At 34.1% G+C, this 24,562-nt stretch overlaps 2 protein-coding genes across 3 annotated transcripts in view; one reads left to right on the top strand and one right to left on the bottom strand.

Annotated features, from left to right (window-relative positions):
- Positions 1-35: 35 nt before the first annotated feature.
- Positions 36-20,185, bottom strand: plb1 (phospholipase B1). The gene is made up of 42 exons (XM_073869737.1): positions 19,946-20,185; positions 19,625-19,681; positions 19,473-19,536; positions 19,029-19,063; positions 18,071-18,122; positions 16,965-17,016; positions 15,467-15,523; positions 15,311-15,379; positions 14,201-14,265; positions 14,027-14,108; positions 11,641-11,745; positions 11,414-11,470; positions 11,079-11,139; positions 10,848-10,924; positions 10,683-10,743; positions 10,519-10,577; positions 10,342-10,415; positions 10,152-10,195; positions 8,711-8,819; positions 8,575-8,626; positions 8,395-8,475; positions 8,253-8,318; positions 7,871-7,971; positions 7,658-7,739; positions 6,727-6,831; positions 6,546-6,641; positions 5,918-5,989; positions 5,766-5,843; positions 5,626-5,686; positions 5,442-5,500; positions 5,299-5,366; positions 5,023-5,066; positions 4,824-4,923; positions 4,696-4,747; positions 4,025-4,105; positions 3,754-3,819; positions 3,560-3,654; positions 3,402-3,483; positions 1,302-1,406; positions 932-1,027; positions 766-840; positions 36-592 (listed from the first exon to the last, which is right to left on the bottom strand). Exons 1-42 carry the CDS (start codon positions 20,034-20,036, stop codon positions 320-322), a joined length of 3,261 nt encoding a protein of 1,086 aa, XP_073725838.1. The 5' UTR covers positions 20,037-20,185; the 3' UTR covers positions 36-319.
- Positions 20,186-23,486: 3,301 nt separating this feature from the next.
- The window catches only part of kcnh1a (potassium voltage-gated channel, subfamily H (eag-related), member 1a), a 71,466-nt gene continuing 70,390 nt past the window's right edge, over positions 23,487-24,562 (top strand). The window contains exon 1 of one of the 2 annotated variants that reach the window (XM_055171396.2): positions 23,487-23,762. In XM_055171396.2, coding sequence (XP_055027371.2) covers positions 23,690-23,762 — 73 coding nt within the window. In that variant the 5' untranslated portion in view covers positions 23,487-23,689. The remainder of the gene's footprint in view (positions 23,763-24,562) is intronic. The other variant, XM_055171397.2, reaches the window with a different exon arrangement.

The following is a 24,562-nucleotide window of genomic DNA, read 5'->3' as shown; positions in this document are numbered from 1 at the left end:
AAAATATTAAAAACAGCAAGAAATAACAAATGATCTAAACTATTTATAAATTATATATATTTAGAAAATAATATGAAATTGTACTCTGATGACTGAATACTATTACATTACACAAATATGTGTTGATATTAATAATGTGCGTTTAAGGTTTGTCTCACTATACAATCAGTTAAGCTTTATTGCTTATGGTCAGATAACCAGGGCCTTAGTCAGTGCATTATGTAGTCATTAGTATTCTTATATAAATAATTTACAACAATAAATTAATTTACAAATGAACATTTGTGTTGTCTGATATACATTTTCCTTTAAAATCCTATCAGAGTGAGGTTCCTTTCATTTCTGTTTCATGGGCGTCCTGGCTTCCTTTTCGGTTCTTTCGTTCTCTGTAGTAGAAGAAGATCCATGTTACGGCCCAACCGATCAGCAAGCCTGCCACAGCCAGAATGGCAGCAGCCCAGGCCGGTATAGAATCACTGGAACATTTTAGAGGGACAGGGGTGCCCGGTGCCACCGTAGTGGGTACGGCAGTGGTCGATACTCCAGAGTCGCCACTCGCACTGTTTACCCGTGTAAAAATGAAAGGATGCTCCTGCAGAAGAAAGGGAAGGCATTATTTGAAAGCATATTTCGCTTAATTATCCATGTCAGTGCTTCCTAATTCACATATCTAGTAATTTCCACCAGGGCAAGATTAAGTGAGTTTTAACTACCCTTATAAAATCTCTGGATGCATTAACTGGTTTTAATCGGTCATAAACTCACCTTTGTGGGACAATGGATCTTACTGCGATCGTGTGTGAAATTATTGTAGGTTTGTTTACTCCCCACAGGCTCCAGCTTGAAATAATAAATACAAGACAAGTACTGTTGAGTACAAAAGAAATGCTGTTGTGAACGTGTGTGAACGTGTGCGCGTGCGTATATTCACCATGTTGTTCCAGAGACCAATGGCCATTTCAGCATGTCCACGTTCAGTGAAATGAAAACAGTCCACAGAGAAGAAGTTTAGGTCAGGTGTGCCATCCTGAGAGAAAGATTTTACATTTATCCATTTAGCAGACTCTTATCCAAATGAGAGACTATTTAACATTTTGTCAATGACCTTACAATAAGTGTAGTCTACAAAGCCATTACAGTTGTTAATTGCAGTGGGTTTTGATAGTGTTTTATTACTTTCTGTATATTTACTGTACATCCATATTTACTGTAGACCGTGTATACATGTGTGTGCTTGTGTGCTAATAAGTCATGAGCTCTGTCTTGGTTATATTAAAGGAGCCCAAGGCTCAGACACTAACCGCAGTCATTGGAATAACAGAGTTTTCAAAGAAGGGCTGCAACACCACTGCAAAGTCCTCTCGTCCATCATACCGACCCCCATACACCAGCCTTTCAGTCTCCGTCTGACAATAATGATAACTGAAGATCATTATACGTGTGTCTTAAAATCTCTGTAATGTCTTTAAATTTAAAAGCCTTTATTGTTATTGTAAAGCGCTCTTGAAAAATGCTGGGTTATTTTCAACCCGACTTTGGGTCAAAAGGGACAAGCCCAGCAGCTGGGTTGAAATTAACCTGGAAAATGTTTATATTTGACCCAACAATGGGTTAAAACATTCAGCATTTTGGGTTGAAACAACCAATCATGGGCTCGTGCCTGTTTGTACCCAATAGTGGGTTGGAAATAACCCAGCATTTTTTAGAAATTTAGGAGGGATACTCCTGACTGGTTTTACAAGAAGAACATACAGTATGTGACCCTGGACCACAAAACAGTCATACGTTTTTTTTTTAATAATAAATAAGCTTTCCGTTGATGTATGGTTTGTTAGGATAGGACAGTGCTTCTCAAATAGTGGGGCGGGACCCCCGGGGGGGCTCGAAGCGACACCAGGGGGGGCGCGCGAGACCCCAGGGAAAATACTTTTTCAGAAAGTGATTTTTAAAGACATTACACCCCAATCACGCTGATTAGCCGCTTGTGTTTTTTATTATTTATTGATTATATTTAATTTTTCAGTATCAAATGGTCCAAAAATATTATACTTTAAATAAGGATTGTTTTTTTTATTTCAGGCAAATTGATGCATTTTAAGTCTTTTCTGTTACAGACTAAAAAACAATGTTAATAAAGTTATTCTTTGTTGTAAGTTGATCGATATTTATTTTTTTGTGTTTTCTCAATGTTAATAAGCATACAATGTTTTGCAGATGTGTAATTTTATAGACAAATTATACTATTTACAGTCGCGGCGGAGAGTTGGGGGGGCGCGAAATGTTTACCTCTTCCTAGGGGGGGCGTGACAGAAAATTATTGAGAAGCACTGGGATAGGACAACATTTGGCAGAGATACATCTATTTAAAAATCTGGAATCTGAGGGTGCAAAAATTCTAAATATTCTAATTCTAAATCTAAATATTGAGAAAATCGCCTTTAAAGCAACACATATTGCTAATGATGAATACATTTTTTATACATTTACGGTAGAAAATGTACCAAAAATCTTCATGAAACATGACCTTAATATCCCAATGATTTTTGGCAAACATGTATAATTTTGACCCATATGTATTTGTGGCTATTGCTACAAATATACTTGTGCGACTTATGATTGGTTTTGTGGTCCAGGGTCACATATAATAGACAATAAATACGACTATAAAAATATAAAACAAAATATTTACCAATTGAAAATGTCACTTTAGATAAGTAGTGACCAAGTGATGATATTGCTTTCTCTCAAGATAAAAAATTATTTAAAGTTGAAGTGCATGTGTCATTTTAGATGATAAAATACTATCCCCACTTAATTACAATATTCAAGAATATGCTTAAGACAGCATAGTTAGCTTAAGACAGGCTCCATCTCTCCTTACTTTTAAATCCAGACTCAAAACTTTTTTATTCTCAAAAGCCTTTGAGGTAAATTTAAATTAATGTGATTTTATTTTATTTTATTTTTCCTGTGTCTTTTATCTATTAATGTGATTTTATCTTATTTTCTCTTCTGTCTTTTATCTGTTATTTTATCTATTTGGAAAGCACATTGGTCAACAGCTGTTGTTTTAAATTGTGCTATATAAATAATATATATAATGATATATAAATAAATAAAAATAAATAATGTCATTATTTCTAAAGTGATTATGCTTTTTTTATCTGGCCCTTGAAGTTGATCAAACCAGCGTTGTCTTAACCAGCGGGTGCTATCTGTCTGTCCAACTAATGGCATGAGGACTATTCAGGGAAATTTGCTTGAAAACTCTTTTTATTTTACAATTACATTTGGCACTAAAATGACATACTTTGCATTTTTGTCATTTTTTCACTTTGCAAATCGTATGGCACAGCTATGCTGCTACTATCGAAGTAAGAACAACTTAACCATCTACAGACCTGGAGATCCCTGTTGATCTTCCTCATTTCACTCAATTCTGGAGAGTTCTCACCCGGCTTCAGAAAACATGGACACAAGTTCCTGTCACACATGCATGCAGTCATGATAATGCTGTCAATGATGGAAATTCACACTAATCTTTAAACGGTTGATTTACTCTTGCACGAGGCTGCATCCCAAAGTGTCTCTGTTTACTAAGCGAAGATCCTTGATCTCTAAGATTTGCACAAAATTTACCAGCACTCTAGGCACCTGGACACAAACACACACAAATACAACCTGGTAAAATACTGCATTATTTTGTGTGGTAAACATCAGGTGTGATCATGTGACCTCTACAGGTGTGCTCACCTCATTGTATAAAATGTCTAGACTTTCAGCGATGTGACCAATGTACTTCTGAGGAGACAGAGAATCCTGACAGAAGAAAAAGCAAACAAAAGCATAGGTGCATAACTTTAATTTGGGTTTTTATGGGTGAAAACATTTGAAATTTTGCTTGCATCCAAATGCATTTTAACCGCTTAAAGGTCACTGCTGATGTCCACCATGTCCTCTGATGCAGATTGAAACGTAATTTGCAATTGCAGGATGAGAGCCGCTATTGAGCACATCCACTTACCCGGTCATGACAGTACTGGCAAAGGTCGTTTCCCCCAATAAACAGTGTCACCAGCTTCCAATCCTTTTCAAAGTTCACTTTCTGAGAGATGATGAAATGAATTACATTACAAATTTGATTCTTTATTGTAACCATCAATACAAAATTGGAAATTGCTTTTAGTGTGGTTTTAAATAAAAAACAGATTATACTAATGCATGACAACAAACATGGTCATTTGTTCACCATAAAATGAGTCAGCATCTACTAATCACTACTGAAAAGACCAGCATAAGCTAGTTGACTGGTTTTAGCTGGTCTCCCAGCCTGGTTTTAGCTCGTTAAGCTGATTTTAGAGGGGTTTTAGCTGGTCAGGCTGAAAGACCAGCTGACCCACCATCTTAAACCAGCTTGACCAAGCTGGAAGTTCAGCCAGCTTGGCTAAGTGATTTGGATTATCTTTAGCATGGTTTTAGCTGGTTTAAGATGCAATTAGCTGGTTTAAACTGGCACTCCAAGCCTGGCAAAAATGGTTAGGCCAGCCAAGCTGGTTTTCTTTCCTAAAAAAGTTGCCAAAAGTGCTCTTAAACCATCCTGCTAAAACCAGGATTAGGAGACCATTTAACCAGCTTAGTTTTTTTTCAGTAGACAGATGAAATAAGTTTGTATTTTAGTAGAAGGGAAGAACATACATTACTACTGTTTAAAGCTGTGATTAGATCCCTCACTTGCTCTGGTATTTTGCTAATAAGAGAAAGAGAGAAAGTGTTAGAAAATATTGTGAAGTTTGTGTATATTCATCAGGGTGTGCGTCTATTACCTTGCTTTGGCTCCTGACACTGCCACATTGAAGCCTTTTGTTAGCTTACTTTTTCCCCTTGAGAAGCCGAAAACATTTGGATTGAACTTCTTAAGGATGTCTGTTAGGACACAATGAAATGCATATAAATTAAACAATAACTAAAAGAAATCAAAACCATATTACCAATAACAACCACTGAAACTGCAGTAATACTCACTTGGCACTGTGGTAACTGTTTCCAATGTTTTATCTCCACCAATGCTGTCAATCAAATTAAACAAAGATTAAGGAAACGTTACACGAGCAGAAGATTACACAAAAAAAAGGATTGAGAAAAGCAGGAAACATCAGACCGGGGAGCAGTGGAGCAATTCCATGCAAATGTCAACCTTACCATGAAAAACAAAGTTTGAAACAAAATTGATTTGATTTAAAAATTTCACATCCATAACACTGGAATTTCTCAGTGGTTGTTTCGGGATTAAATGCTCACCTCCATGAAACCCCTCGCTCTTCATTTAATAACTGCAGAATGTTTTTAGCCTTGGCACCTAAGCCGGCCTGACAGATAAGGAAAGAGAGCGTGTTAATAACAGTATGACAGACACTTACACATATACACAAAAACACACTTACAGTGAGCGAATCTCCCAGAGCTGCGACTACGTTAATGTCACCTGGGCGCAGTCTGTGAACTGAGAAACATGATCATGATTTATTGGAAAACTTAAATACAACAGTATGTAAATAAATGCAACAATATTCATTCCTGAATAAATTAATGCATGCATGACATCCACGTGACATCACTGTCTCTTACCTGATGTTGGCACACTTTCAGAGGGTTCTGTGTCCTCACAAGAGAAATCACTTCCCCAGTTCTGTAATATAAGTGGGAAACAATTTTAATCACCTTGCAAATGAGTAGTTTTTTATTTTAAGTACATCTGTGTGACTTACAGTGGGCGGTGAAGGAGTGGGAGGCGGGGTTTCGTATGTGTAATCGCTGTTGACGTAGGTCCTTAAAAAAGGGGTGGACTGTGGAAGAATATGAAACATTAAATCGTATCGATTTAAATGAACATACATGCATGTGCTATAAGTAAACTTACCTCATCAGGGCATTTCATAGAGATACCAGAAGTAAAATCTTGACTGTCTGTCTTATTACCTAAGGGCTCAAGCTGGGAGAGGAACAAAGAGATGCAGATAGTACATATGAAGTAAAGTGAAAGTTGGATCTACTTAAAAAATTACTGTAATGGGTAACACCTAAAAAAATCATTTGAATACTTTTATTAAATATTATTAGGATTATTTTAACACCTTACTCTGTGTCTAAACTCTTGATCAAAAAATATATCTTTATTTATACAGTACTGTGCAAAGTATTACAATCACCATATAATTATTTTTCCAATAAATACAAGAAATTTATGGAGTGTTACTTAAACCTAAATGAAATAAAATCCAAATTTTTTAATAATCTTTATCTAATAACTCAAAAGAGATGTGTTTAGTACCAAAAGAGGTTAACACTAAATAATGACTTATTACATAATGAAAATTGTGTTGTTTTTTTTAATTTGAGTACATATTTCCTGTATCTTCTTGTTGAATCTTAATAAAGAGAGTGAAAAATAAATATGGATGGTCATTAAAGCTTTGCTAAAAAAATAAACCTGGTGGTTGCCTAAGACTTCAGCCCAATATTATATATAATGTTATGTATATGCTCACCATGTTGTTCCAGAGAGCTTGTGCCATCAAAGTGTGAGCTTTTTGACCGAGATGAAAACAGTCTGGAGAGAAATAGGAACGGTCAGGCCTTCCGTCCTATAGAGAGATAATAATGACAAAGTGAGAGATCAAGAAAGGACAGGTTGTGTTAAACGGGATATGATGGTTTGTTCTTCTGTACCTCCAGCAAAGGAAGAATCACATTTCTGAAGAATGGCTGTAAAACCACGGTGAAGTTCTCATGGGTATCATATCGTCCCGACTCAACCAGCTGCACCATAGCACGCTTTAGACACACAGAGAAGAAATATTTGTGACCCCATCTCTGAAAGCCAAACTGAAGTCTAATCTAAATATGAGATTAGGAAGATCAAAATTTACAGGGTTCCCACACCTTATTTAACTTCAAATTCAAGGACCTTTCAAGGACTTTCCAGGTCCAATACCCTCAAATTCAAGGACTAAATGGTGGGACACATTTCAAGTGATAGCAAGGTTACATTTTCTTACCTTTAAAGATACATTGTTACAGTTCCCTTTAAAGGGAACTCGCGTTGCGTCACTGCGGTGACACTTTGGGGACGCCTCCAGGGGTAAGTGCATCTGAATGTGTATATCAATTTCAACCAATGGTGAAGTTTAACGACAAAGACAGGGTGACGTGGGAGACAGGAAGTATATCGCTATCTGAAATATTGCCAAAGACGGCGTTACAGAGACGCAGGAAGTATGGGAAGGAAGACGTAGCGTTACAACAGTTACATACGTAACCCGAGACGTTTTCATGTGTCAAACACAACTATGCAACTATCAATTTTTTCCCCCACATTTTCAAACTTCAAAGACCCGTGGGAACCCTGTTTACATTTATTTCCATCTTTGACATGATCTTACTCAGTCAATATTAAAAATATCAAGGTTATATTTTTCCGAGAATGTTCTTTACATTATTAAGGATGATTTTATGCAGAAAAAGTAAATCACAAAAATGACTTTTGTACTAAAGCTAAGGTTTGTAGTTAACATCATGGCCACAGGTTAGTTTTCCTCTATATAATAAACTTTCTGGATGAAACGTTTTGCCTTATACTGTATTTCTCTTTGTATTTTACCTGATAGGCTTTATTGAAATCCTCCAACTTCTGAGCTTCATAGGATGCGTCTCTGGGTTTAATAACACATGGGCACAACATCCTAAAAAAAAAGAATCAATCGACATTTGTTTCTATAGCACATTTAAAATCAACACAAAATAAACTTTAGAAATGAATGATTTGGGGGTCAAACAGATATCAGGAGAAACAACTTTTCCAGACTAAACTCACTTGACCAGCCAGGTGGGACAGCCGATGCTCGTGTCCTGATGCAGGCGACGCAGTGGAACCATGTACAAAAGCTCCACCAGATTCACCAGCGCACGAGGTACCTGGAGAAGAAGACTGAACTGGTTTAAACTGGAAACAGATACACAAAAAAATACATAGATAAAGTAGAGAAACCCAATAAATCCACTATAACTGTATGGATTATTTTTTGATGGATGAATGCACATTTTGGAGCTGTCTCCAGAGGAGCAATTGTTTAGTGGTCCTCTGGGATCTGTTTAAGCAATAGGGAGGCTGTGCATACTTGCACCTCTATTGTTTTTGCTCAACAAGCCTGGCCAAACGTCACTAAAGCCATGTAAATCTAAAACGAAAGTCTCACCTCACTGTGTAATATGTCCAGAGCTTCACGTATACGCTTCACAATGTTATCAGGAGAAAAATATACCTGGAGAGAAATACAGATTAAGTGAGAGAGTGAGAGAGACTATAAACTCAAATCAATTAACAGTATCAGACCTTACAGTATCAGAGCAGTAGTCACACATGTCATTTCCTCCAATAAAGATGGTGATAACCTTCCAATCGTTCTGGAAATCAATACGCTAAAAAATGATACAAAAAAATTCAGACGCTCTTGTATATTTCTTGTATGGGATAAGGATTAGGTTCAGGATTATGGTGTGTGAGTGTAAATAACTCACTGAGTCTGATTTCATTCTTGAAATGACAGCACGAGCTTGCGTGACCATATCACTGCAACAAATTAGCCAGAATAATGTTTTACTATATAATAAAAAAGATTTTAATGCTTTCAGGTACTCACTCACAAATACTCACTCAGATTTGGCTCCTGGTACTGCTTGGTTGAGAAAACTTTGTGCAGAATTCTCCCCTCCTTCTTGCAATGAATAGCCCACGAGCGAAGGGTTAAACTCTTTCAATATATCTACAGGAGAAAGTAGCTTATAACTTATCACTAAAGGTCTTACAGACAATAAAAAATATGATTTACTGCCAAGAGGGAGTCAGTTAATGATAAACTAGAGTTTGCCCGTTAGAAAAACAATAGATGCTTAACTTTATTGCAGTCTCGATATAAAATTTTCTATTGCAAATCGGATGTTAGGTCAAAATGCGGCACATTACAAAGCTTAAAAATTAGGGCTGTCAAACGATTAATCATGATTAATCGCATACAAATAAAAGTTTGTGTTTGCATAATATTGTGTGTACTGTGTGTAATTATTATTTTTTAATTATATAAAAATGAACATTTGATATATAAATAAATGTTTTCTTAAATGTATACATATGTGTGTGTGTGTGTGTGTTTATTTATGTAATTATTACACAGTACACACACATATATTATGCAAACACAAACTTTTATTTTGAATGCAATTTATTGTGATTAATCGTTTGACAGCATTATTAGAAACAAAGAGATGCAGATAGTACATATGAAGTAAAGTGAAAGTTGGATCTACTTAAAAAATTACTGTAATGGGTAACACCTAAAAATCATTTGAATACTTATATTAAATATTATTCGGATTATTTTAACACCTTATTCTGTGTCTAAACTGTGGATATCAACAGTATATCTTCATTTATACAGTACTGTGCAAAGTATTGCAATGGTAATCACCACCATATATAATTATTTCTCTTTTTAGAATACAACTAATAAATATTGGATATTTGTACTTAAACCTAAATGAGATAAAATCATAATTTTTAAAACATTTTGTGTACATATTTTCCTGCAAATCGGATGTTAGGTCAAAATGCGGCACATTAAAAAACTTAAAAATTAGGGCTGTCAAACGATTAATCGTGATTAATCGCATACAAAATAAAAGTTTGTGTTTGCATAATATTGCGTGTACTGTGTGTAATGATTATTTTTTATTATATAAAAATTAACAATTGATATATAAATAAATAAATATAATGTATACATATGTGTTTGTGTGTGTATTTATTTATGTAATTTTTACACAGTACACACAAATATATAATGCAAACACAAACTTTTATTTTGAATGCGATTTATTGCGATTAATCGTTTGACAGCATTATCAAAAATAAAAACTTTCTTGAGATCTTAAGATCATTTTACTTGAATACTGACATAATGGCTAAGAAATGTTGGAAAACTCTTTGTTTTTTAAATATACATTGATGATATAAATAAATGGTGCAAGTCATTAGGTAGTTCAAAATTATTATTGATCAAGATATAAAAAATATTTTTATTATTGGAAAGTGTACATACTTGGTAAAGTTGTCACAGCTGATAAGTTCTTGTCTCCACCGATGCTTAAAGTAAAAGACAGAAGTATTTAGCATTCAGTCTTTTGGAGGGAAAAGTCCTCAGAGTTAATACTTTGCTGGTAAATTGAATAAAATCATGTGGCTAAAACTGAACCGGTATGATTTTGAACACTGTAGATAGCACTACTTACCTCCACGATAGGCCGCGGTACTCTGTGATCACACCCAGCAGATTGTTTTGTGCTGCACCCACCCCATTACCTGCCTATACATGAACATAAAGTTTAAAACATGCTGTTCATCCAAGAACAACGTTATATTAGTTTCATTCACCATTATATTTGCAAACAATAAACTGAAAGTCTCACCGTCAATGAATCTCCCATCGCTGCCACCACTTTGATATCCGCTGGCCTCAGGTAGTGAACTACAGAAGACATGCCAGATAACACGTAAAGCACATTTCCCATAATTCCTTGTTATGTTACACACCACATGTTAAGTACGTGTGTAGGGTCACATTTTTATTCACCTGAGGTGGGGACAGTGGGAGATGGAGATCGGTCCTCACAGGTGAGCTCAGTCCCCATCACCTGACAGATTAAATGCATTAAGACACAAGTGCATAGCATTACAAAAAATAAGTCAGGTGCATCACATTGAGAAGAGGGTCTGTATGCAGAGATTATGGACTCACCGGATCTAGAAGCGGAGGGAGATCTGCTTCAGGTTCGGTAAGTGAGTTTTGTTGTGTTCGCAAGTATGGTCTTTCCTATGTGAAAGCAACAGGTTTAGTTTAAGTCAAGTGCATGTATGGGTGAATTAGAAAACATTAACATCTGCACAAACAAACATTTTCAATCACATTCAAAAGTGATGAAAACACAAGGGCAAAAACATTTTGGTACTAAAAAAATCTCTCTTTCCTCATTAGGGCACGGAATTAAGCCCCTCCCCTCCATCTCAGACTTGTCTGTCATTGGATGCAACTGAGCGAAGAATAATTACAATTAATCAAAGGTCTTAGTTCATCATTTATGGTTAAGATTAGATAGGCAAGTCAAGATGTGTTTCCAGACTAAATCAGTCTCACATCAGTTCTTATCATGAAAGCTAATGTACTGTACACCTGTTATCCGTCGCATCCATCAGAAAGAAACTTTAACAATATTAACTTTTATACCTGAACTTTTCACCTCTTCATCTATAGGATCAATGTTCACACAAAGGGTCAGAGTGTTGTGTGCATTAATATTAACTCACCAAATTTGTCCACAGTTGTAAAACCAGTTTGCTGATGTCACGTGTGGAGGCTTCCGTCTGTGAATTTCATGTACCGGTATATGCTTTGTCAATAAACTTCACAGTGTGGTTGTTACAATAACTTAAATACTTTTATATTAAAATATAAATAACCCTAAAGTCTCCAGATGTCAAACTCAGAGATCCACTAGGAAGATTAGGTTTAGATTTGATCTCCAAATACTTACTGAAGCTGACAGATCAGTGTGCACTGCGTTGGATTGAAGCATCACACTGAAATCTTCCCGTTCGCTAAACCAACCTCTGCTTTTTAAAACAGCACTGAGAGATTCCTGTTCAATGCATGCACACAAAGTTTAGCAATACTTTTTATTATACGAGTCAATGACAAATAATGATGTCCAAGATGGAGAAATCCTTTAAAAATTAACCTTAAAATGCCTGTTTAAGAGCTTCTTAGAAATGCAGTCACGTGTTGATGTTGGTTTTACATAATAATATTTTTAAGATAAGTGTTTATCTAATGACCTCATCCTCATCTAATCTTTACTGTATATATATATATATATATACATATTATGGGGGGCCAAACGGGAAATAATTAATTATAAAAACTGAATATATAGTTATAAGTTTGAATATATTAATGTAAATCACGAATATATAAATATAAGTCTGAATATATAGTTATAAGTCTGAATACATAAATATAAATTGTGAATATATAAATATAAGTCTGAATATATAAACACATTTATATATTCAGACTTATATTTATATATTCAGACTTATATTTATATATTCAGACTTATATTTATATATTCAGACTAATATTTATATATTCAAACTTATATTTATATATTCAAACTTATAACTATATATTCAGACTTACATTTATATATTCAGATGTATAAGTCTGAATATAAGTTTGAATATATAAATATAAGTCTGAATATATATAAATGTAAACCGTGAATATATAGTTATAAATCTGAATATATAAATATAAGTCTGAATATATAAATATAAATCTGAATATATAAATATAAGTCTGCATATATAAATGTAAACTCAGAGGTGGAAAAAGTACTAAAATTTTGTACTCAAGTAAAAGTAAAGTTACTTTAATAATATTTTACTTAAGTAAAAGTAAAGTTAATGGTCTAAAAATCTACTCAAGTAAAAGTAAAAAGTAAGTCATTTTAACTTTACTCAGAGTAAAAGTTACTTTTTTTACAGCGGGAAGAGGTGGAGGATTCTAGTATAGTTCAAAAACGACAAGGGAATATACATCTCAAACTAGTTGTTTTTAATTGTAGGAACATCTTTACAATTAAAGTGCAATAACAAAAAGTTAATAAAATAAAAAGCTTTTTTAAAGTAAGAAACATTTATGGAATTATTTAATGATTTTACATGTGAGTTATGCACTTTTGAAGGTGGTCAGCAGCTAGTAAATACAATCACTATAGTAAGGTTGTTGATGTATTGCTGGTAACATACATTATTTTATTAAACTATAGTTTAAATGAGCATATCATGAGATGAGTGCCATGTCTATATACATTTGACACGTTTATTATCTTCTTTCTTCCCTGACCTGGGTACCTGATGACCTTTCTTCTTCTCTCTCTCTCTCTCTCTCTCTCTCTCTCTCTCTCTCTCTCTCTCTCTCTCTCTCTCTCATGACCGCATTCTCGAGGACATTTTGAAGTTGTGTTTGACTTGAAGCGAAGCTGCTAGACCTCGGAAGATAATGCGCATGGTATTAAAAACGCGTCGTGCAATTTCGTACTTAAGAGCATGAATCCTACCTTTCATAGAAATGAAACACTCGCTTCGCGTCAGTGGAAAGTGGTCGCTTAAATATGACCAGAGGTTTCTTTCATAAGATTTGAACTGAGGCGGGTCTGCAATAGCGTGCGCCTGTCTCGTCCGTCTCCATGGTTCTTTTTGCGCGTTCCCCCGGGCCCCGCCCATTTACATCCGTTGCGCGTCTTTATCACCTTGCTTTTTAAAATATTTTTTTACTCAGTAACGGATATGATTTAAAATGTAGCGAAGTACAATACTTTAAATAAAACATACTTAAGTAAAAGTAAAAGTACAGATTTTAAAAACTACTCAAAAAAGTAAAAATACACAAAAAAACTACTCAATTACAGTAACGTGAGTAAATGTAATTCGTTACTTTCCACCTCTGCCGTGAATATATAGTTATAAGTCTGAATATATAAATATATGTCTGTATATATAAATGTAAATTGTGAATATATAGTTATAAGCGTGAATATATAAATATAAGTCTGAATATATAAATACAAATCTGAATAAATCTGAATAAATCTGGAATTAATTATTTTCTGTTTGGCCCCCCATAATATATATATATATATATATATATATATATATATATATATATATATATATATATATATATATATATATATATATATATATATATATATATATATATAAACACAATTTATGTCTATCATATAAAAGGTTCAAGATAAGTCATTTTCTGTATTAATTTTATTATATGTAAAGTGTCAGCAACTCAAAGTGAATGTGTTTTATTACTCACAATTGACATTTGCTTTCTGTATTTACCTGCAATGAAGCCATGAGGGTTACTGTGTCCAGTCTGCGTCTGTTTGTACTGTATTCCTCCTCACACTGGCACTGACAAACTCTACAATCAAAAACACAACTCATAAAATCATCTTTAAGATCATAAAATATTATTATGTTTGGGTTTGAAGAATGTTCATATACAGAACTCACCGGCTAGGGGATTTAGAAGTTGGCAGTCGACCCCAAAGAACAACATGAACAAGTGTGTGTTTCAACTAGAGAAGAGAGAGAGATGTTATACTGCTGTAATATTTTACTATATTCTATTAATTAGTATATGTTATTAATATAGGCTACAGAATATGTAAAACCCCAGCTAAAATAATTTTATTTTTAATAATTTGGTTTTTAATGATTTGCTGTTTTTTTTACACAAAATCATCCTACATAATGTAAAAAATATTCTTAAAAAAATGTAATGTTGATATCTTTAATATTGACAGAGTAACGTCAAACAATGAAATCAATGTGAAATTAAACTTTGATGCTCCAAATCTCATCATTGCTACCCAGTCTCATGTAGATGCGTATAAATAGCACAAAGCGTGAAAATCGTGCAATACATACGAATTTGGCGTGCATACGATACGCCATTCCTTACCATTCACTTAAACGGCTTATCTTTTTTGTCGTTTTATTTATTGGATTCTCAAATTTTTTCTGTTTCTTAAAACATTTTCGCTTGGGTTTAGTTTGAGATTTGCTTAAGGAGGTTATTTAATATACAGGTTTCTCCATGTTTTTGTCTATTTTTAAACTATGTCCGCATGGAGTTGAGGTTAGAATTGGGGTTTTAGGTTAGGATGTCATTTTTATGTAACAAAACGTTGTTCTAGCCCTAAACCCAAGCGACAACGGTAAAAAAAGCAAAAAAATTGATGCAATCGTGTATTGCTCGATTTTCACACTTCGTGCTTTTTATATGCAACTCCATGAGACTTACATTATGAAATTTTAACCTGGATTTTACAAATAGGGTCACTAATTTTTCCACATAGAAATTTTACGTAGGTCAATGTGAAAGAGTTTAGTTGCATCCAACAAACATGATTAGATACACCTATATTAATGTAATTGTATTACGTGAAAACTTGCTATGAAATTTAAATACATTCAACTGATAAAGCATTTTTTTTCTTTTTTGACTGTAGTAACAAATTTAATGTTAATACTTTCAAAAATAATATGTGAATTAACCTTATTGCAAAGTGTTTAACTGTACTCAATTGCTTTTGTTTGACTGACACAGAGCAACCGCACCTGCTTGTGAAGGCGGCTTAGTTCATTCTCCACTCGGTTCACAGTTTCATTAAGAGTTGCTTTGATGTCCTAAAGGAAGAGGAAAATATTTATGGAGAGTCAGAACTGGACTTTGTTTACTACAGTACAGGTGGTTTGCTATAGAGGTGGTCTGACCTGGCCTTCACATGCACACGGCTCATCAACCGGTACAAAAAACAAGAGCAGCTTCCACTGTCAGAGAGAGATAGCAAGAGGTCAGAGAGAGACGTCAATGACAAGATAAGAGCAATTAATGGTTGTAATGTATATATTGTGTTTATATTTTGTGGTATGTTACATGAATACAGTACACTGATCTCAAATACCCATTAACTCACTGTCTCTTTTCCTGTCTCTAAAAAATTTCACACCCGAGGGTTGCTACACTGAAAAAAATTAAGGCTGGATTTACTTAAAAATATAGTGCATCATTTTTGCATCCATTTTTTAAGTAAGTTTCACATGAAATTTTAAGCAATTTATGCAATTGAAAAAATTTTGAAAATTAAAAATTAAAAAAAGTTGATGCAAAAATTTTATATTTTTTTACTATATTTTTAAGTAAATCCAGCGTATTATTCAACCCTGTATCACAAAATTATGTACATAATAGTCAAGTAAATTTTTTATTCTTTTCTGTGATACTGTCATTTTATGTAAATCTAACCCTAAACCGAAGCAACAATGGTACGAAAATAGGACAAAACAGTAACCAATACGTGACAATGACACGTAAACAATACATGATGCAGTCACGTAAAAAAGCAGAAAAACGTGACAGTGTCACGGAAAAGAATAAAAAATTTACGTAACTACTGTAAAAAAATCCGTAAAAATTGCAGCTGAGTTGCCGGTAACTTACCATAGATTTAAATTCATGTTATTTACTGGCAACATTTTGTTCAAAGTTAAATGAACATTAAACATTTACAAGTCTTTGTCTTTACAGAGTAAAACTAAAAAAACAACATCAAGCAAAACATTTTGGGAAACAAAATCTGAAGCAAATAACAGAAAAAGGTTGATGATGATTTCTGGTTCCCAGAATGCTTTGCATGAGGCTGTTATTGTATAGTTTTATTCTGTAAAGATAAAGACTTGTTAATATTTAACATTTATTTAACTTTGAACAAACTCTTGCCAGTAAATAACATAAATTATACGGTAAATTACTGGCAACCCAGCTGCAATAACATTGTAATTTCTACGGAATTTTTTTACAGTGTAGGTATGTAATTTCGTGATACTGGGCTGTATTATTATTATTTTTTTAAAGTTCCTAATGTGTACCATTTTGATACACTGTAAAAAAAATCTGCTGGTTAAACAAGTAAATTACCTAATTGCCATAACATTTTTTAGTTATTTTTATTATTTTTTTTTAAGTTGAATTAACTCAAAATTTAAGGCAACCAGGCACCAACTTTTGTATTTTTGCAGTGTTCAGATGTGTACATTTGAGGTACCAATATGCACCTTTTAGGTACAAATAGATACTTTTTGAAAAGGTACTGCCACATTGACAACTATCTTACCTTCTTGTACCTTTATTTCTGTATTTTTTTTAAGAGTTTCAGGCCCTGAACCATGTTTGTGGAAAGATCCTTGAGCGCTTTCGTATGCTTGTGTTTACCTGAGTGGAGCTGAGGGACTGTGTGATGCTCTCTGTTTGATCCATGATGCTCCTGTCACACAAAGAGTAAAATATGAGATCCTGTCTGTGAAATCTAATCATGAGTTTGGGAGCATCAATGTTTGATTTTAATCTTTCACATGATCTTACTCAATATTAAATAGATATATATTTTCACGAAAATATTCCTTACATTGGAATGATTTTATTTAGAACACAGTAAATAAAAATACTTTAGATACATACAAATCATCTTTAATGAAAGAAAATTAATAACAAATATGAAATATGAATTGTAAGGGCTGATTACGTAATGGGAATAATTGACGCCGTGCCATTTAATTATTTGAAAATTATGCACACCCAAGGTGGTAATGCTGTTATACTGCGTATGCATAATTTTCAAATAATTCAATGCAGAGTCAATTGTTCCACTTATACCATTGTTAAATAGAAAAATATCACCACCCTTGGAACATTTCTCAACCAATCAAAATTAAGTATTCAATAGGCCAGTGGTATAAAATAAATTAACAAACAATATACACACAATATATACACACAAAAAAAATGCTGGTTTATTTTTCGATGAGCCCAGCCCGAGGGTTTTAATTTAACCCAGTGGTTCCCAAACTTTGTCAGCGTGCGGCCCCCCTTGTGTACAGTGCATTTTTCGCGGTCCCCCGAAAGAAAATTTATGACAAAAACAGTTTTAAAATACAAAATATATAAAATTATACCTACTAGTGCTGTTGGTTAGTTGGCTTATTATTTTTTTAGGTTTAATTAAACAGAATTCATGATAAATGAATAAAATGTCATAAAACTGGGGCCCCCCTGGCACCATCTCGCGGCCCCCAGTTTGAAAACCACTGATTTAACCCATGCTTGGTTGTTTTAGCCAATTGTTGGGTCAAATATAAACATTTTCTGGGTTAATTTCAACCCAGCTGTTGAGCTCGTCCCTTTTTAACCTAAAGCTGGGTTGAAAATAACCCAGCATTTTAGAGTGTATAAATAAATACGAAATAACATTTATGCATACTACATACACGATACACACAGTGTATATATACAATAATTGAAAAGTTTTTTGTTTTTGTCACCTCTGCTCAGGTACAAAAGAAGACACATCAGGGTTAAAGGTGAAGAATATTTCTAAGACAAAAAATAAAAAGATGTTATTTACTAAATCGGAAAATCATAGTGCAACCTCTGTGTGCCTGCATTTATTGACAATTATCATACAATCCTGGTCCTCTGCTATGAATCTTTATTATATCGTTCAGCCAGACCTTTAATATTTACAAGGCATGTCTAATAGACAAACTGTGCAGAACTACTTCATTTATCAAGACAATATATAATAGACAAAAAAAAACAATGTGACAAAAGTTGGTCTTCACAGAAGAAGTTACATCTACAGCTCTCTGATGCTCTCCAGAGGATCGTGGTATCATCAGCACGTGATAATCGTATCACAAACAGTAGTGAACAAAACAACAGTATCTGGTCAACTAAACTTGATCAATCTTAATGATTCGTCCCAAAGTATGAACAGAAGTGTACTGTAAATTCTAAGATAAGACCGTATTATCATCCTTTTACAATATGTCTCAAGGACTTTCATGAAGGTTCCCGTTAATGCTTTCAAGGTTAAAAAGATATACTGTACATAAAATAAGTACTACAAGATATTCTGCGATAACAGTGTATCGTGCCATTTATATATTAGAAAAATATATATAATTCAGATTTAGAATAACGAAATCTCCAGTGGCTTTGACTTTAACCTTTCGTTTCACTTCCAAGTGTTCAGATTAAATCCTTGTCAAATCCTTATACAGAGATCTTTTCTAAATCATGCCTGGCAATCTCACTGAAAAGTGTAAAGGGCCTTTGTGAGCTCAATCAATACGCTTTGTTACTCAGTAACAAAAGAGGTAAATGAAGCGAGTGAAAGTTCAATAATGACAGTCTTATACAACTAGCGAGATGTTTAATGCCGATAAAAGTTTCATTTTTTTCATGCAGTTTTTTTTATTTGATATGCAGAAGTCTTACCTGACAGTGTGTTCAGGGCTTTAATTTCATCGGATCTAAGACAAAATAAAACTAAATCAATAATTTGCAATTTGCAAACATTTGCAATAGAGATAAAATGCATTTGCCTTTTGGAGCACGGTGCAAAATGATACAATAAAAACATTGCATATATCTGTTTGCATAATTCTCCAAAAGGTTCTCATTTTAAATATGCAATAAAGCAGGAATCTTATATCGTCTGTGGGTTTGTAACAGAAGAAGAGTGACTCATCTTCAGCTTACTTTTCATTAAACATCAAACATATTAAACAAAATCAGTGCATTCAGAGAATGATCTGAATTCAGATTTAAAATTGGGTTCAAACTTTTGCTTTTCTGTAAGGCTGTCTCTTGTCTATGCCTTCATTTCAATCAATAATATTGACAGTTTAAGTGTCTGCGACATATCTGGACATACATTACCTCTCCAAATCAGACAAAACCAGAGCAGATATCACAGACACATCAGCAGGCCTCAGAGAATGAACTATAGGAGAAAAATTACAATTTACCTTATGCACAAAAATTAAGCTTTGAGATTTTGGTTTTATTTACAAAATTCTTGTTTTCTTTACCAGAAGTCGGTGTTTGGGGTGAGGAAGATTGAGCGCAAAACAGGGATCCGGACTGAACTGCAGACAACCAAACAACATCAAACAAACTTTAATTGTGTTGCATTTTAAGTCAAGCACAAGTTTGCATCATTTAGCATTGATGTTTTTTTTCTTTAAATAGGTCTTTAACTTTTAAAGTTCTTAAAACAGATGCAAAAAGTCAAAAAGTACCCAATCTCACATCGGCCACCATATTTAATTTCTAAATTACAATTAAACCTGACATGCCATGCATACATTTTACTGAATAAAATATACTGAAGTATATTTAAATTGAAATACCTGAGGAAGTGCATGCTACCAGGGTTAAGATCACAATCTGTGCACAGAAACAAAACTTTTCCATTTTTATTTCTATGATGGAGAGCATCATTCACTTCTCTGTTTGGTTCACCTGTTATGAGCCGTCAGGAGTCCAGAGCTGTTTTGCAGCTATTCTCTTTTGTAACACCAGCTCTAATATATGACCTTAATCTCCCTTAATCATTCAGACACACCCCCTGTTAGTTTGCATGTTTTTTTTTTTGAGGTAGAAGACAAGTTAAATTTTATAGATCTGTCCTCTGACTTATCAAAGTATTACTGGTAAAATGCTTTGACGTTAAGTAAGTTTATTGTCTTGGTCGTCGCAGGCTTATTACATAACACACTTCGGACCAGATCAAAAGTCGGTATGTATGAACAGAGATTGTTTCCTGTTTTAAAAGCAAAAAATTCATTAACTTATTTAAAAATTAACTTGTTAAATTGTTTAGATATTTAGTTAATGACTAAAAACACATGCATTGCTTCGGTAAAACATTCAAATATTCAAGCTGGTCTTTTTTATGTAATATGATAATTACGTACACATCATTATAGATAATAAAGAATTTCTGCTGATTTTACAACTTCACACTTTGATAAGATAAACATCTCATCATAACATTACTAAATGATAAGCACGATCAGATAAAAGATCATTATTTTGATTATTTACATAACATGTTGAACATAAACTGAATCTGCAGCTAATTGATGAAGTTAAAGATTCAGATCCACAGCAATTGTTGATGGTTCCTGTGGTGCTGCTGATCTTTTGTAACATATGTGTAATTCTGTGTCTGTTCTAGTAGACTTGATTTAATTTAGATTTAAGATACATTTGTGGTGTTGTTGGCCCTATCAGAGGTATTGATAAAACAAGTATCAAATACAAAACACTTCAAAAATCTGCAAAAATGTACAAGGTAACATACAAAGTCTAGTACAGTAATACAGTGAGTCTGATACAGTAAGTTGAGTCTAGTGCAGTAATAAAGTGAGTCAAATACAGTATGTGCAATGAGTCTAGTACAGTAATAAAGCGAGTCAAGTACAATAAGTACAGTGATACAGTAATACAGTGAGTCTAATACAGTAAGTCCACTGAGTCTAGTACAGTAATAAAGCGAGTCAAGTACAGTAAGTGCACTGAGTCTAGTACAGTAATAAAGCGAGACAAGTACAGTACAGTGATACAGTAATACAGTGAGTCTGATACAGTAAGTGCACTGAGTCTAGTGCAGTAATAAAGTGAGTCAAATACAGTATGTGCAATGAGTCTAGTACAGTAATAAAGCGAGTCAAGTACAATAAGTACAGTGATACAGTAATACAGTGAGTCTGATACAGTAAGTCCACTGAGTCTAGTACAGTAATAAAGCGAGTCAAGTACAGTAAGTGCACTGAGTCTAGTACAGTAATAAAGCCAGAGTCTTGTACAGTAAGTACAGTCATACAGTAATACAGTGAGTCTGATACAGTAAGTGCACTGAGTCTAGTACATTAATAAAGCGAGTCAAGTACAGTAAGTGCAGTGAGTCTAGTACAGTTATAAAGCGAGTCAAGTAGAGTAAGTGCAGTGAGTTTAGTGCAGTAATAAAGCGAGTCAAGTACAGTAAGTACAGTAATACAGTGAGTCTGATACAGTAAGTGCACTGGATCCAGTACAGTAATAAAGCCAGTTAAGTACAGTAAGTACAGTCATACAGTAATACAGTGAGTCTAATTCAGTAAGTGAACTGAGTCTACTACAGCAATAAAGCAAGTCAAGTACAGTAAGTGCAATGAGTCTAGTGCAGTAATAAAGCGAGTCAAGTACAGTAAGTGCAGTGAGTCTAGTACAGAAATAAAGTAAGTAATGCACGGTATCTAGTACAGTAATAAAGCAAGTCAAGTACAGTAAGTGTAGTGAGTCTAGTGCAGTAATAAAGCGAGTCAAGTACAGTAAGTGCAGTAAGTCTAGAACACTAAATGCAGTGAGTCAAGTACAGTAAGTGCAGTGAGTCTAGTACAGAAATAAATTAAGTAATGCACGGTATCTAGTACAGTAATAAAGCAAGTCAAGTACAGTAAGTGTAGTAAGTCTAGTGCAGTAATAAATGGAAGAAAAACTTTATTTATTTTTTGAACATGTAAACATGTTTTAACCATTTAAAAAGGATAAAATTAAATATATTTTTAACTTCAAAAATATACTTTATAAAACTTATTTAAGATATAATTTAAATATATTTTGGCAAAGAATAAATTTATGCCATATGGGATGTAAAATTTGAAATGTATTTGCTTGCCCTTGAAATACATTTTTAAATATATGTTGATTTCCAAATTCAAAAATATATTTAATTGAGCATTAAGTTTCTACAAAATGTATTTAGCATATATTAAAAATATATTTTTGGCCAGATAAATTAATTTTTTTGCTGTATGGGTATTCAGAGTTTAGTGTTAAGAGAGTGTATTGGGAGTATTTTGTGAACGTGAGCGTCACTTTTTGCATAGGCAAAACCCTTTCGACGCATGTTCAGCACGTATTTTTTGACATGACGCATGATGCACATGGTTCACATGATGCAACAAACACATATTTTGACATGACGAGCAACACACGATACTCCAAACACATATTTTAAATTTGCGCCCCCTTGGAAGTCACTGTCCACCACTGATAGTGACCCAACGAGCGGTGTAGTGGTGCCTGGAGAAGTGGGTATACTCTTAATTTATGCTCCCATTTTTTAAAGTAGAAGTGGGTATACCCTATGCCATCAAATCAAGCAGTGAGTATACTCCGTATACCTGCGTATAGACGGTTTCATCGGACGCACGTGATACACGTCTGGATCCGAACTTTACTTCCGGTTTCGTTTTTTTAATGGTCTTACTAGTTGCTAAACTGATCTCTTGAACAAATGCCTTGTCGAAAATAACAAATGTTTTGGTTTCCTATGTTATCTATGTGTTGTTTTTTGCTTGTTATATAAATAAACTACGTTTAAAGTACTTTATGGTTATTTATTATTAGCGGAGTTTACCGGAAGTTACGTGCGGACCGCGACAGCTGCTTGTTTATGTTGTTACTGTTGAAACCGTCTAATGTTATACCCTGCACTACACCACCCAACCCTGGGTAAAAATAACTCTGTATTGATTTTGACATCTATTTGTTGATAATATTGGGTAGGCTATATTGATTTGATAATGTTGCCGGCCTGTGTTTTTGCTGTGACATTACACTACATCCGTTTAAATTAGAGGTCTTTTGTGAAACAAATGCATTTTAAGTCTGCAATCGAAAAGTTTGGCTCATTTGTTTGTTAAAAAGTATAGGCAAATACTTAAAAAATCAAGACAGAAAAGTCTTCATTTTTATGAGGACTTTAAACAACCGACGCTATCAGTTTAATTGACATAATGTTTATAAGTCATTTGTAGGAAAAAACATGTTTTTTAAACCCCAGCAGATGGCAAGCACGTGCATCTTGAATGGAAACAGCGCCACCTCTGGATTCACGCTGCTACTTCAAGTGTGAGTCAGAAGATGGCGCTGTTTCTTCAGTCTAACCCGACCGCAGAGGATCGATGAGGAGAAGAGAGAAGAGCCCCGGGTCCACACATCACTGGATGCGGCTGCGGTATGTGGACAACAGACACACCTGAGACGTTTGCGGGTTCTTCATGCTGACCGGTCCGGACTCTGACTGGAGCGCATGACCCGCCGCGATGGCCGGGGGACGAAGAGGACTCGTAGCTCCACAAAACACTTTTTTGGAGAATATTGTCCGCCGGTCTAACGGTAAGACTCACCACTACATCCAACAGACGCTCATTCAACGCTGCGCACATATAATGAGAGGATAACAAGCGCTGTAGTGTCGCAGACATTTAAGAAAGAAAAAAGTTTGGATGTATAAACGAGACTTAGCAATCATTTACATACATTAAAACATACTTTTGTGTCTACAACTATGCCACCGAAAGTTAAAATCGATTTATTCACGTGACAAAAGAAATCAGGATAGATTTATAAATAGGGATTAATAGGCTACAGTCGGTTTTAAGATGTATGTAATGTAGAAATTAAAAAATAATTGATTATTTGCATAATTATCAGTGTTTGTGATTTATTTACAAGCTTTATATTTATTTACGAAATGTTTGTAAATGATAAAAAATAATATATTTAAAGCACGTGCTTTGGCTGATTTTGAGATTATATAGACTCTGCTGTTCGTCATCTGTATGTTTTTTGGGAATAAGAAAAACTTTACTTTAAATTAATATTTAATAATGATTAATATTTAAGACTTCTGAAAGGTTGAACATTGATTGAACATCTTCAGCATCACTATCTGTGACATCACGCTGTGTCCTTACACCCCCTTACAAGATCCTGCAAATAGAAACAGATCTCTGTTTTTGATATTTATCCAACTGTGCTTTTTATATTAGAGACATAGGCCCTTAAACTGATCAGAGGTCTAAAAAACTCCCAGTTTATCAGGAATAAGAGACCTTCGGTGGGTAGCAAACAGCTCGGTCGCCTTATAGATCTATGGCCAGCTCTCTGCTTATGCCATCTTTTGAAAACATGAA

Source organism: Misgurnus anguillicaudatus, chromosome 7, assembly GCF_027580225.2.
Source record: "Misgurnus anguillicaudatus chromosome 7, ASM2758022v2, whole genome shotgun sequence".
In the NCBI taxonomy this organism is placed as follows: domain Eukaryota; kingdom Metazoa; phylum Chordata; class Actinopteri; order Cypriniformes; family Cobitidae; genus Misgurnus; species Misgurnus anguillicaudatus.
This window is presented reverse-complemented; position numbering and strand designations above follow the sequence as displayed.

Bases quoted from the DNA above. Each gene is read 5' to 3' on its own strand.
- plb1 (XM_073869737.1), bottom strand. From the start codon at position 20,036: ATGATGCTCTCCATCATAGAAATAAAAATGGAAAAGTTTTGTTTCTGT. The intron at 17,017-18,070 runs GTGACAAAAACA...TTTGTGTGACAG, and splicing joins TCTTTTGTACCTGAGCAGAG to GAGCATCATGGATCAAACAG. The intron at 3,820-4,024 runs GTAAGTGGATGT...TTCTTCTGTCAG, and splicing joins GCCAGTACTGTCATGACCGG to GATTCTCTGTCTCCTCAGAA.